This window comes from Pseudoliparis swirei, chromosome 20, assembly GCF_029220125.1.
Source record: "Pseudoliparis swirei isolate HS2019 ecotype Mariana Trench chromosome 20, NWPU_hadal_v1, whole genome shotgun sequence".
NCBI lineage: Eukaryota > Metazoa > Chordata > Actinopteri > Perciformes > Liparidae > Pseudoliparis > Pseudoliparis swirei.
In genome coordinates, this window is record NC_079407.1 from 21,294,152 (window position 1) to 21,308,116 (window position 13,965).

Genomic DNA, 13,965 nt, shown 5'->3' on the forward strand with positions numbered 1-13,965 from the left:
AGCTGAGTAATGCGGGACATTATTCTCCGTCATACACACATCTACATGCACGTAAACATTTTTACTCAAGGAATATATTAAGGTGGTGATGATCAACAACAACAAAAAACAGCAAAGCAGTGCAAAGAGATGTCAGATGGATGGATGGTGTGACATGAAGGACAGAGCCGAGTAGAGTGGAGAGATGGAGCAGAAAATGGAGAGAGAGAGAGAGATAATGGAGATGTGACCCAGTTATGTGATTGAAGTACAAATATGACAAGACTGCCTTGGACTCGATAGTGTCTGTGTGTCTTGCGTGTGTGTGTGTGTGTGTCACTACAATTTATTGTTGTATTGTTTAAAACGTATCGGGCGTCAGAAAAAAGTACAACTGGGTTGTGTGTGTGTGTGTCTGGTGTGTAGGGCATGCCGGAGCAGTGGGCCCGGCTCCTGCAAACGTCCAACATCACCAAATTGGAGCAGAAGAAGAATCCTCAGGCCGTCCTCGACGTTCTAAAGTTCTACGACTCGAAAGAAACGGCCAACAGACAGAAGTACATGAGCTTCACAGGTACACACGCAAACACACGCAAACACCAACATGAAGACATGCATGCATATCTTGAGCTTTTTCATTTATAATATCTCATTGTGTTTTTCCCTGCAGATAAAAATGCAGATGCCTACAGCTCCTCCACCACAACGGTAAAGACCTCTTCTGTCAACGCAGTCACAGCATGTGTGTTAACACTCCCTGCAGCCAGCCAGGGGAACCAGCCAATAATAACTCTTATTTTAGTTTCCCAAATTACAATAATGCTTTTATATATATATTTAAAAAAAGATATCAACATATTTATATATTATATTAATATATAATAATATATAATATATTTTATATATATATTAATATATATATAAATGTATATATATACAATATATATATATATATATATAAATATATTATATTAATATATAATAATATATCATATTTTTTATATATATATGTATTTATATATAATGCTTTTATATTATATGTAATGCTTCCCTGCTTTCCCCCCCTGGAAAAAGCAGGGGGCGACTCCTCTGGTTGTATAGAAGTTTATGAGAAAATGACTCTACTTCTCTCTTGATTTATTCACTCATTAAACATTGTAAACATGAGTTTATTGTCTCAATCTCTAGTTTCAAGTGTTCTTCAGCATGATATACAGCATAATGTTCATTTGGTAAATTATGGTCATTCCGAGTCAAACCGACCATAAAGCAGAGTATACTTTAGGGCGGGACTACCTTGTGATTGACAGGGCATAACCACGGTGTGGTCCGATCTGGAAGCTGTCCGTGTTTTCATCTTAGTGAGGGTTCGGAAAGTGCTTCATATAACAAACCTCATTTTTTATAATCTAACATATTTATGAAGACATGGCGGTATTTAAAAGAGAGACTTAAAGGCTAGTTTGAGAGCGAATAAAGTTGAGGGTAAATTTGAGAGGTGACTGTCTTGAAGTGAAATGGAGTCTAATTGAATCTGTCAGGGTGACGAGCAATGAACGAAATAATAGGAGAGGGAGAACTGAGGAGTGACAGGATGAAGGGATTAGAAGAAGGAGTGAAGGAGATGAGGTGTAATCTACTATTTGACAAGATGGACCGGAGGGGAGAAGCAGTATTGGAAGAGGAAGAGGGAGAGGGAGAGCAGTATTGGTGGAAGGAGAGGGAGAGGGAGAAGAAGGAAGGAGAGAGATAGGGGAAGGAAGGAAGGAATGTGAGGGAAAGAGAGAGAGAGAGAGAGAGAAAGCTCAACTGCTCCGATTGAAATTAATTTCTTTCTGCTGTTCAAATGTGTTGCCTTAGGGTCATTTTGACCCCATTCAATGTTTAATGTCGGTGTTCTTTCGGGTCAATTTGACCTCAGGCTGTTTTTCACTGTCAAACATATAAGAAATATCAACTTTTTTTATATATTTAAAGGGCTATTTAGGTAGTCAACAAACAAACATAAAGTACCTCACACTTAAACTTGGAAACAAATATTAATTCTAATAATTTTCTGGAGGTTTTAATTGCTGGGGTCAAATTGACCCCACGGGTAAAATATGTCAGTAAATATAAAGGTAACAGGAGGGTTAAACATTGAATTGGGTCAAATTGACCCTAAGGTAACAGGAGGGTTAAAACCATGAAGGCGAGAATATAGAAAATGGGGAAGCAGGTGATGATGACGATGATGATGATGATGCCACACCCAGATGCACTTCTCTCTCTCTTCCCCTCTGCATTGTGAATCAGCATCTTTTCCTCCTTTCATCATTTCCCTGTGTCTGCAGCTTGGCCACTGGCCGAGCTGCAGACTGTCGGAGAGAGAAACGGAGCAGAGAGGAAGAGGAGAGGGATGTCGGAGAGGAAGATGTGTGACTAGTGACATAAAGAGCCAGACATGACGAGAGCTTTCAGACATCAACAGTGGTGGCAAGAGAAAAAAAGGTGGCAGGTCAGAGGAAGGGAGGCAGGAAAGACAGGAAGTTCAATTCAGGGATTCAAACGAGAAAAGAAATGGAGGTCATCTCGGCCCGATGAGGTGGTGAAGCAGGAGCAGAAGAGTCGGTAACCGTAGGAGGCAATGCTGGGTCTGGTGTTTGCTCATGTGACGATGATGTCACTAAGGCTCCGCCCTCTCGCCCCCTGTGACGTCACGCAGAGCTCCAAGGCCGTGTCAGAGACGCCCGCCATAGCAACCGTTTCTGAGGACGATGACGAAGATGAGGCCGAGCCCCCGCCGGTGATCGCCCCCCGACCAGAGCACACCAAATCAGTAAGGACACGCACACACACGCTCGACAGACCGCCAGGTACGCCTGTGAAGTAGGGAAGGCCGGCAAACAGGAAAACATTATATCAATGTTTTATCCATGCAAGAATAAAACTATTATACAATATGTTAATAATACATTATAGTAATGGGTGTCATAAAGAAGTACCCACATGGGGAATTACTTTTAAATTGGAGGGAAACACCGTAAAAGTCCTACAGATGATTGTAGATATGAATATGAAAACTATCACTAAAGATGGAGAAAACTACAACTAGACAACTAAAAAACTACAACTTACGGTGTCGAAATCTACAACTAAACACGTAGAGAACAATGTGCTGGGAGGAAATGACCGGAGACGTGTGATGAGATGCATCAAAGGGGAAGTTGCAGTCAAATCTTTTTTATTATTGGCTTAATACTTAGCACATAATACACTTTTTCATTGATTGTATCTCCACAAACATGAAGTGAACTTTACTTTAATGGACTAGTAAGGTCTTTTTGTAACTATGTTATGTTTGCTGGATTAATTGATTAAATTAACAGGAGAGACACATTCAATAAGACACACATGAAAATACTTTCCGCCAAAAGGTTTTTGGATCACACATAGTACAGTGACTGATACAAAACTGTGACCACACACACACACACACTCACACACACACTCACACACACACACACACACACACACACACACACACAGGCAAACATTGTTGCTCCTCCGTCAGACAGGTTGGCGGTTGAGAGGCTGCTTCCATGGCGCCACCACAGTTTCCACAGTGACTAGTCCTCTGCACCTGACTGGAGCTCCCATCGTCACACACACACATACACACACACACACACACGCACACACACACACATATACACACACACTCTGTCGTGTGTGAAGCTGGACTCAAATGCTTTACAGCTCAGTTGCAACATGTAAACGAGAATCGCTCTCTGTTCAGGTAACACAAGCTAATTTAATACATATATATATATGTGTATATATATTTATATATATATATATATTACATTTTTTTTAAAGATTGACATTGTCTCCAACACTGCAATGCATCTCAGTTATTTGTTATTCTTACACTTCACACTTCAGAAAGTGAATCAGGAGCTCCTCTAGCCCCCCCCCCCCACACACACACACACACACATGCAGTTTAAGTGCACTTTGAAAAGTCAGCAGCACCTCATAACTATAAATCAACTTGGACATATCTTGAGGTGAACCTGATGTTTATTATGATAGGTTACATAACGAGAGCAGGGGGCAGGAATCTGCTGATTGATTTTCATACCGTGCAAAAAATAGATGGCAACCAACTGAGGCTGCGGGCGCGAGAACACATCCACATTCCTCCAGTTTTCAAATGGCTACTTGTCATTAGGCAAGTCTCCGTGAACAGTGAACAACAGACACATACAATGACGTGATTAAGAAATAGCACTTCATGTTTGTCTGTAGCGAGATGTAATATAAATAGAGTATGATGTATATAGGTACAAATCAACATAATATAGTATGACATGGTAGATTATGATGTGATGCACGATGGATATTGATCTACAATTATTCATGAATCAGCTCAAGGAGCAATGTCCAGGCAACAGAAGGTCATAAGTGTCTACGAGCTAATGTTTTTATTCATTTTGTTTACATTTTTTCATGAAAAATCAAAGCTGAGTCACTGCGGTACTATTTGTGTTTATTGATGGCGTCTCACTGCACGCCAGCTGTCAGATGTCGTTCATCTTCACTCTTTGTTTCAAAAGCCTAAAAAAAATTAATATTGAAAGTATTTTCTCGGATTCAGAGTTGGGTAACAGGGTTTTGGTTGCTCCTTCAGATATACACTCGCTCGGTGATCGAGCCCTTCCCTCTTCCTCCTCCCACCAAAGATGCCGCGACCTCGCCCATCTCCCCGCCGCCGGCCGCCGGGGCCTCCAACGCCACGGCCACGGTCACCTCCACGGCCACCTCCACCGCCACCTCCACCGCCACTACCACTACCACCGTCACTGTCACCGCCACCGCCGCCAGTGTCACTCCCGCCGCCCCTTCGGACGGAGATCCCAGCAGCCCTCCCAGTGCGAGCCCCGCCCCCGGGCCATCAGTGCCACGCCCCCTGGACAAAACCAGGAAGAAGAAGATGTCGGACGAGGAGATTCTGGAGAAGCTACGTAAGGCTCGTTCATGCACTCACACTCGAGATTACTGCATTGTTTTGATTTATGACTGTCGCCCTTTAAAGATCACATGGCCACTAGTTTTGATTACTTACAGAGGCTGAACAGAGACACACCCACACCAAATGGGCAAGAGTTAGCTGCAAGTCGGCCACGCCATGTTGAGACCCGTTAAGAGGCGATGGAAACGCTCCCAGTCCCGTATTCACGCACTCTTTTTAACGCCACAAGCATTCCAGCCCATGCACAAAGCCGTCTCCACGAGGAAATGCTGTTTCCTAGTTTGGTGTGGGGGAATTTAACTGGTCTGCTCAGATCCCCGACCTCAACCCCATCTGTGACCTTTTGGGTTGAACCGGAACACTTTGACAGTGAGCGAGACCCGATTCATCCTGGGTTCCTAAAGACACACTGGTGGGAGATCTGAAACCAGAAGATGAGAAAGTGTTCATGATTTGCCCTATAATTAGAAAATCTGTTCATGACTTTCTCTATAAATAGTAATATTTATCCCGTCTCCGTTTTGTAAGAAAAGAAGCCCCTCCCCCTGCAGTTCACCGAGTCTCCAAGAAATAATTCTAGCCTCTAAACATTTTTTATTATTATTTTGTTTCATCACTTTGTATTCACACACACACACACACAGGTTTTCTCCCAGGCTATACATTTTATTTTCGGTTGGTGTGGCAAGTATTGTATTATAGTAGTAGAACTTCTATTAATAGTACATATATGTGGTGCAAATATTTAAATAACACATAATACAGAGCCTACTCCACGTAGAACGACTTTGCTATCGGTGGTTCTGTCGTGTGGGAAGTGAGAGCTGTTACATAACGCTATCACTTCTCTCACTTCTCGCCGTGTCTCTAATCCTTTAAAAAAGTGAATGTCTTCTGCACTGCGGCCCGACCTTTTTAAAAGTATTTCATTTGTCCTCTGTGGTTGGAGCAGTCAATGTGGCGTTCACACAGCTTTTGTTTCTGGAAGCCATTCTTTTCTCCCTGACTGAAAGCTCAGAGGTTGTCTGGGTAACGCTCCCGACTCCAAAATGAAAGGACACGGTCCAAAATAAACTGCAGGCGGAAAACACGGACACTGAAGAACTGAATTAAGTTTAAATTACATTTCATTTCGCTGACACTTTTTTCCAAAGCTTTTATTCATTCATACACCATAGACGCAGCAATTCAGGGTTAAGTGTCTTGCTCAAGGACACATCGACTAGGGCGGCGATTGATCTGCCAACCCCCTGATTGAAAGATGGACCTGCTAACCACTGAATCACAGTTGCCTCGTTTGTGTTTTGGACTCTCCCAACATGCCTTATGATAATAGCATGACATATATTGGAACGTGCTGTGAGGTCACATACAGATCTGTAGTAGTTTATCTTCAGACGTCTTCCTTATTAAAATAATCCAAATAAAAAGGTCTTGTTGCACACCACGTGTGTGCACTTTAAAACGTGTTATTTGTGACACATCATCCAAAAAATGTCACATTCTTTCTACTTTTAAGATCATTTAAAGTCTGTAAAATGTTGCCACCATTTAACAAATTGGATATATAATAGTCTATTTTTAAACTTCAGATTGTGTGTGTGTTTTTTTAACTGCCCGCAATTCTTCATGATAACAAATCGGAAATAGCACATTACATCTATATAAAACTTACATCTAAGTACACCTATTTAAAATGATACCCGTAACAAAAAACAAGGATATGTTTGTATAAGACGGAAGTCAGAAAATAAAAAACATGATTGGGAACATAAATAAATCCTCCTATGAACCTTTGAGCTGCTTGATGCAGTGTGACTAAATAATGCCACAACCCTTCAGAATAAAAGCACATATAACAACATTGATAAAAACCCTCTCCCCCGTATTAAAATGTGTTGTTTTGTATTTGTAATAATAGCCTGTATATTTTTTAAATCATGCCCCACGCCTGTTCAGATGTGCTCAGATCTCCCTCTGCTGGTAAGACCAGGATACTGCCTGTCTGTGTGTCCGTCTCTCTGACTGACAGACCTGATATCCCCGCCCCCACTGTCCAATCCTCACGTCTGATTGGTCGTGCGCCAAACATCGTCTCCCGCGGTTACAGACCGACTCTAAGTTTTTTCCTCTAATCACTTTCCTTCTGTGGACTCTGATTACTGATCTCTCTGTCTGTCTGTCTGTCTCTTTCTTTTTTCTGCCCCTAATTTCCTCCTTTCAACATTTCAAACATTTTTACTTATTTTTGTATTGCTTTTATCCTTTTCACTTCTTATTCTTTTCTGCTTCATTACTTTATCCATCATATTTTTCCTCTGTCCTTTCCTTATTTCATTTCTTTCTTGTTACTTCATTGCTTTCGGCCTTTCTTTCTTTTCAACCTTTTTGTCTTTCGTGATTCCTCCCTTTCTCACCTAATTCCTTTAATTTGTTCTTCCATTTTCATTTCCCCCGCCTTTCTTCCTTTTTCACTTAATTTCTTCCGTTCTGGTCAGTCCTACGGTCCCAGCTGTCTGTCGATTTTTCTATTCTTTCATCTTCATCCCCTTTTACTTCCTGAAGTCTTTCAAATATTCTTTACATTTCCATTCATGTTCCTCATCTTCTCTCTGACCTTCCTCCCAGACAGCATGCTGCATTGACCTGCGTGTGATGAGCTGGGAGTAGAATCTGGATGGATAGAAAGACCCATGACTCTTCTATCCATCCAGATTTGGTTGAACAGTAAAAAGAATACATCAGAATTATTCTAGATTAAAGGGCCCGGTTAATCCTTCTCTGAATATGTTTCTTTTTCTTTTCTTTCTTTGACTCAGGGACGATCGTGAGTGTGGGAGACCCCAAGAAGAAATATACTCGCTTCGAGAAGATCGGACAGGGGTGAGTGTCACCGATCTACTGCGACAGAGTCTCCTGTGATTGGTCCGCTCACTTAAAGGCGGGGTCAACAGTTCTGGAGAAAGATTATCGCTATTTGAACCCAACACCCAAACAGATCCTCTGTATGAAACAATCTCCATATGAACTTCATAAGTATGCAAGACCATCAGTGAGGAGATTTATATATGATACTCGTCCTCGGTGCCACAGGGTCAGAGGACCCGGACCTCCGTATTGCTGGACCCGCTGGATGGAAAGTATAGACACGTGAGAACCAGAACCAGGCTGCAGTAAAATTAGAGTTTTCTAAAGTAGTATACACACTACTACTTTTGTCCACAGGGGGCGCCTAAATCAATACGGAATAACTTTAACTTACTTGGCCCAAGATCAGTTTTGAGGTTTATATTCTGACTCTGCATGAAGTGGAGCGTCTTCTGGTTTTTTTTATTTTGTATATATGATTTATTTGTAGAAATTACAAAACAAGACTTAAAGTACAATATAGCTCACAAATAAGGAGTGAAAGGATACCATATCACACAGTCAAATGGTGAGGATACACATTACAGCCCCCCCTCCCCTCCCTTTCCCAAAACAAATAGACAACATGGCAATTTGATAGACAAACAGAAAAGAAAGTTATAAACGCAACCAAAACCCAACATCAACAACTGGCTGTGAAATGCTTGTCGTGACAGATAATATTTTGGCCACCTTCTCTGACCTTCAACTCTCTCACATCTATAGATACATCCACTCACACACGCATATCCACTTGCATTAATTGAGCAGTGTAAAGACTGTAAATGAGAAAAAATAAAATAAACAAAACATAAAATAAACAGAAACAAAAGACATACACATAAAAATAAACAATAAATAAAAACAAACAACAACAACAACAAAGGTATTGAAAACAACTTAAACAAAAAAGAAAAATGCTGCATGCTGCGAATGTGCTACCAATTAAGCTAGTTAAAACAGGGCACTGGTGCGTTGTTGGGGCGAATTAATCAATGGCGGCGATATCTAGTTGGGTAGACCTGACGTGCTCTAAGAAGGGTTCCCAGACCTTACAGAACTTAGTGGAAGTGCCTCGTAAAGAGTACTTAATTTTTTCTAGTGACATAAAACGAAGGGCATCTCTAAGCCATTGAGAGTGGGAGGGGGGGTGGGAGTTCTTCCAATGTAGCAGGATAAGACGCCTCGCTAAGAGTGACAGAAAGGCCACAAGTTCACAGAAGTAAGACGGTAGTGAGTTCCCAGAAGGTAGAACACCAAACAGGGCAACTAATGGTGAGGGACAGATATTGGTAGAAGTTACGGCTGAAAGAGTGTCAAAGACACCCTTCCAGAACGGCACAAGTACAGGACAATCCCAGAACATGTGGCCAAGACTGGCAAGGTCCTAAATGGCACCAATCACAGCATGAGTCTGTACCTGGGAATATACGAGCCAGTTTACTCTTGGACCAATGAACCCTGTGCACTACTTTGCACTGTAAGATACCATGCCGGGCACAGACAGAGGATGAGTGGACCCATTTCAAAGCCTTCTTCCATACCTCAGGGTCTATCTCTATATTAAGATCAGCCAACCATGCAGTACACAAGGCATCAGAGGTTGAGGATTGTTGCGCAAGAAGAGTGTAGTAAATCCTTGATATAGTACCTTTCCGGTAAGGGTTAATTTTAAGGATGGTGTCTCTAAAGTGTGAGAGATGGTATGGAGGGAAATTTGGGAAAGCGGTTGCGGACAAAATCTCTTATCTGCAAATACCTGAAAAAGTGGGTTAAAGGCAAGTTATAAGCCTGTGCTAACTGACCAAAAGAAGCAAATTTACCATCAATGTAAAGATGGTTAAAGGATAAGATTCCTTTGTCTCTCCAGATTAAGAAAGCATTATCCATAATGGATGGAGTGAAGAGGGGGTTAGAGTAAACAGGAGCCAGACCAGGTATAGATTGCAATGTAAATTGTTGTTTAAATTGTGTGCAGATTTTAAGACAGTTTTTCACAACAACACTGTCTGAGTGCACATATGATGGAATAGATGTGGGGAAGCACAGGAGGGACATCAGAGATGATGAACCACATGTGGCCTCCTCAACCTGTAGCCAAGGTGGGGGTTGGTCATGAGTGCAACAGCAGTGTAACAAGGCTCTAATGTTTGTTGCCCAGTAATAGAGTGAGAAGTTGGGGAGGGCTAGACCACCCAGCTCCTTAGGTTTTTGTAAAGTGTCTTTTTTAATTCTAGGGGGCTTGTCTTCTGGTTGTTTGAATGCTGCTGTGGAGTGTGAAATGACCTTTGAGTGACCCTAAATATATTAGTTTAAAAAAACCTCCAACAAAGAAATGATGACATCATGTTAATGTGTCACTTTCTGCTGTGTTTTCAGGGCGTCTGGAACAGTGTACACAGCCATAGACATCGCTACAGGACAGGAGGTTGGTATTGTGGTCTTCTTCCCTCCACCCTTCTGCCCTCTCTGCTCCTTCAGCTCACAGCCAGCCTCAGTTGTTGGTCACAGAGGGAACGCTGACGGTGCAAAAACACGTCATGTAAAACTGGAGAATGGTGTCCTGGAGTTTTATGGCAATCCATCCAATGATTAGAGCTCATGGCAAATGGCACAAAAATAAAAAATAAACCCACGGATGGACCTAGTTTTTGTAAAAATAGTCTTCAGCTAACAGCGGCGACATCCCAGGTTCACTATTTAAGTCTGTCGGGATAATCCTCCTGTTTCACCCTGAGGATTAAGTCTGTGTGCTCACTTTGTAATGACCGCCGCGCTGCCTCACGACCTTTAACTGCCGTCGGATTGAGAGGGTTCCCTCTGGCTTTCTGTCCTCTCCTCTTCTGTTACTCCTTCTCACGTTAGCTTTATCTTTCTATTTCCGTGTGATTTATTTGCATGAATATGAGAAAAGTGGACTGATGTCTTATTGTCTCTCTCAGGTTGCCATCAAACAGATGAACCTGCAGCAGCAGCCCAAGAAGGAGCTGATCATCAATGAGATTCTGGTGATGAGGGAAAATAAGAACCCCAACATTGTCAACTACCTGGACAGGTTAGACACACACTCACACACACTGTCTCTCTCACACACACACGCACACACTCATTCAGACTCACTGATGAGCTTTCTAGAGCCTTCGGTTCATGTGGTGTTTTTTCTACTGACTGCAGTAAATGTTTGTACAACAAGCCGAATAAACACAATCTCTAGGTTCCAGATTATTACTCTGTATTGTTAAAATGGATAATTGTACACATTTACAAAATGCTCTCAAGAAAATGATTTCCTGTGTGTGTGTGTGTGTGTGTGTGTATATTTCATTTTAATTTTAATAGCGAGTCCCCTCCGGGCCTTTCAACTTTAAACGAAATGTCAGAGTTTCATGTCTTATGGTGAATAATAAATACCTGCGTCTGTTGATGGTTTCCATAGTTACCTGGTGGGTGACGAGCTGTGGGTGGTGATGGAGTACCTGGCCGGAGGTTCGTTGACTGATGTCGTCACGGAGACCTGCATGGATGAAGCCCAGATAGCTGCCGTGTGCAGAGAGGTAAGAGTCAGGAGTCAGGAGGTCATTTTTAATGAATTAAAAAATCTCTCTCTTTTCATTTTTCTCTTTCTGTTTCTCTCTGTGTGTCTGACTCTGTCCTTTTTTCTATCCGTCTCTTTCTGTCCCTGTAACTGTCTGTCTGCCTCTCTCTATTCCTGTAACTATCTGTCTGTCTCTCTCTGTCCCTCTAACTGTCTGTCTGTCTCTCTCTCCCTCTCTCCAGTGTCTCCAGGCATTGGAGTTCCTCCACTTCAACCAGGTCATCCATCGAGACATTAAGAGCGACAACATCCTACTGGGCATGGACGGCTCAGTCAAACTCAGTCAGTCATCTTTATTGTATCATAATTATTGTCTTTTATTTTTGACCACGGCTTATACCGTGTTGTAGTCTAGGAGGATTGTTGTTGTAGTTGCTGGCATTGGCCGACAGGGGGAGCTCTGAGTCTATTGGGATCAGTCATGAAGTCCAGTGACTCCTGTGGACAGAGGGGACAATGATCAGCTATCAGTTAGACTTCTTCATTTTAATTATGTCAGCAATAACCTACAACTTAAACATTTATATTATATATTATAATATTATTATATATCTATAACTTGAATTGAAGACATTTGCAGATGGTCAATTATAAATGGGACTGTCAAACGTTGTGAATTCATGGACTCACTCTGTCCTCTGTCCTCTGTCCTCTGTCCTCCTCACAGCCGACTTTGGCTTCTGCGCCCAGATTACCCCGGAGCAGAGCAAACGCAGCACCATGGTGGGGACTCCGTACTGGATGGCCCCGGAGGTCGTGACCCGCAAAGCCTACGGCCCCAAAGTGGACATCTGGTCCCTGGGCATCATGGCCATAGAGATGGTGGAGGGGGAGCCGCCCTACCTGAATGAGAACCCACTGAGGGTGAGAATGTGTTCGCTGTCATTCTGACAACCACCACTGGGTGGTGCCGAAGTGAAGGGAGTTTCTACACACCTGCTTGTTGTGAGTTTGAGTCTGCTTCATGGGACGCAGACTACCTTGTTGCTTATATGTGTGTGTCTGTGTGTGTCTGTGTGTCTGTCTGTGTATGTGTGTGTGTGTCGCAGGCGCTGTATCTCATAGCAACCAACGGGACGCCGGAACTGCAGAACCCGGAGAAGCTGTCGACAACATTCAGGGACTTCCTGAACCGATGTCTGGAGATGGACGTGGAGAAGAGAGGGTCTGCAAAAGAGCTGCTGCAGGTACAGCAGTGTGTGTGTGTGTGTGTGTGTGTGTGTGTGTGTGTGTAGGTGTATGTGTGTGTGTGTGTGTGTGTGTGAGAGCTAGATATCTATTATTATTAATATTATTATTATTATTGCCTTCTGATTTGTAATGAACTACAAGGCTTGGTTTCATGTAGCTGGTGTCGGATCGGTATCGGCCGATATGCGAGCCGTGAATACAAGCTTTGAGAAATCATTTGACCTCGTATTTAATGCTCAACACACTTCACGATTACTTCAGGGAACAAGGACTCGCTCGTACAAAGGAGCCTTCACATTGGAATACTTCTATAACAGACTTCCTTCTGAAACCGTTGAAAGTCTCAGCTTCACCTCTCAGGTCTGAGTCATCGTACAGTGACACAACTTGGGAGAGACTAAGTGCTCATTGTCAGTGTGACAATTGACACGCACACACACACACACACACACACACATGCAGTGAAAAGTAAACGAGAAAAGCAAACCATATGTGTTCATGATTAAACCACTCGACACAGCCATTTGTTCTTCTTCTTTGATTACATCATATTTTTTAGGAATGAAGAAATTAACTTTAGGCAGTGAACTGAAATATCTCTCTTTTTTCTCAACCTCCCTCCCTTGTTCCCTCTCCCCTCCTCCCCATTCCTCCTCTGTCTCCTCCTCCTCCTCCTCCTCCTCCTCCTCCTCACAGCACCAGTTTCTGAAGATGGCGAAGCCCCTATCCAGTCTGACTCCTCTCATCGTGGCTGCTAAGGAGGCAGCCAAGAACAACCGCTAGCGAGACTTGCACTCCTCTGTCTGTCCCTCCCTCCCTCTCTCTCTCTCTCTCTCTCTCTCTCTCTGTCCGCCATCCTTCCTTCCTATCTCTTTCTTTTCCTCCTCTGTTTTTCTTGGTAGACAGGGAGAGCAGCGACGGAGCAAGCCTTCAGTCCTTCTCTCCCTTCTTCTTTTTTTTCTTTTCTCTTTTGCAACCGGCACCGACTTCTCCTTCACCTCGTAACCTTTGACCCCAAGCTTGACCGACCCTAATAACCCTCACAGGGAGGAAGATGGGCAGTTTCTTCGTGTAACTTTTTGTTCGCTGGACTTGATCAGGAAGATGAGAGGGGGGCTCTATCTGAATGACAGAATCTGTAATCAAGTGATGTCATCGCTGACATCATCGCCCCCTCAGGCAGTGCGATAAACCCCATAGGAGAGAGTGAGAGAGAGGAGCCCAGAGACTCATGGGAGTTTTTAAAAAATATATATGTTTTTCTTACTGTGTCTGAAAA

At 42.8% G+C, this 13,965-nt stretch overlaps 1 protein-coding gene across 2 annotated transcripts in view; it reads left to right on the top strand.

The window, feature by feature from the left end:
* pak1 (p21 protein (Cdc42/Rac)-activated kinase 1) overlaps positions 1–13,796 on the top strand; it is a 42,228-nt gene extending 28,432 nt beyond the window's left edge. For both annotated transcript variants that reach the window (XM_056441654.1, XM_056441655.1), the window contains 12 exons: positions 406–553; positions 650–687; positions 2,684–2,797; positions 4,652–4,985; positions 7,813–7,876; positions 10,280–10,328; positions 10,843–10,955; positions 11,337–11,454; positions 11,678–11,777; positions 12,163–12,359; positions 12,545–12,682; positions 13,383–13,796. In XM_056441654.1, coding sequence (XP_056297629.1) covers positions 406–553; positions 650–687; positions 2,684–2,797; positions 4,652–4,985; positions 7,813–7,876; positions 10,280–10,328; positions 10,843–10,955; positions 11,337–11,454; positions 11,678–11,777; positions 12,163–12,359; positions 12,545–12,682; positions 13,383–13,469 — 1,500 coding nt within the window. In that variant the 3' untranslated portion in view covers positions 13,470–13,796. The remainder of the gene's footprint in view (positions 1–405; positions 554–649; positions 688–2,683; positions 2,798–4,651; positions 4,986–7,812; positions 7,877–10,279; positions 10,329–10,842; positions 10,956–11,336; positions 11,455–11,677; positions 11,778–12,162; positions 12,360–12,544; positions 12,683–13,382) is intronic.
* The last annotated feature ends 169 nt before the right edge of the window (positions 13,797–13,965 follow it).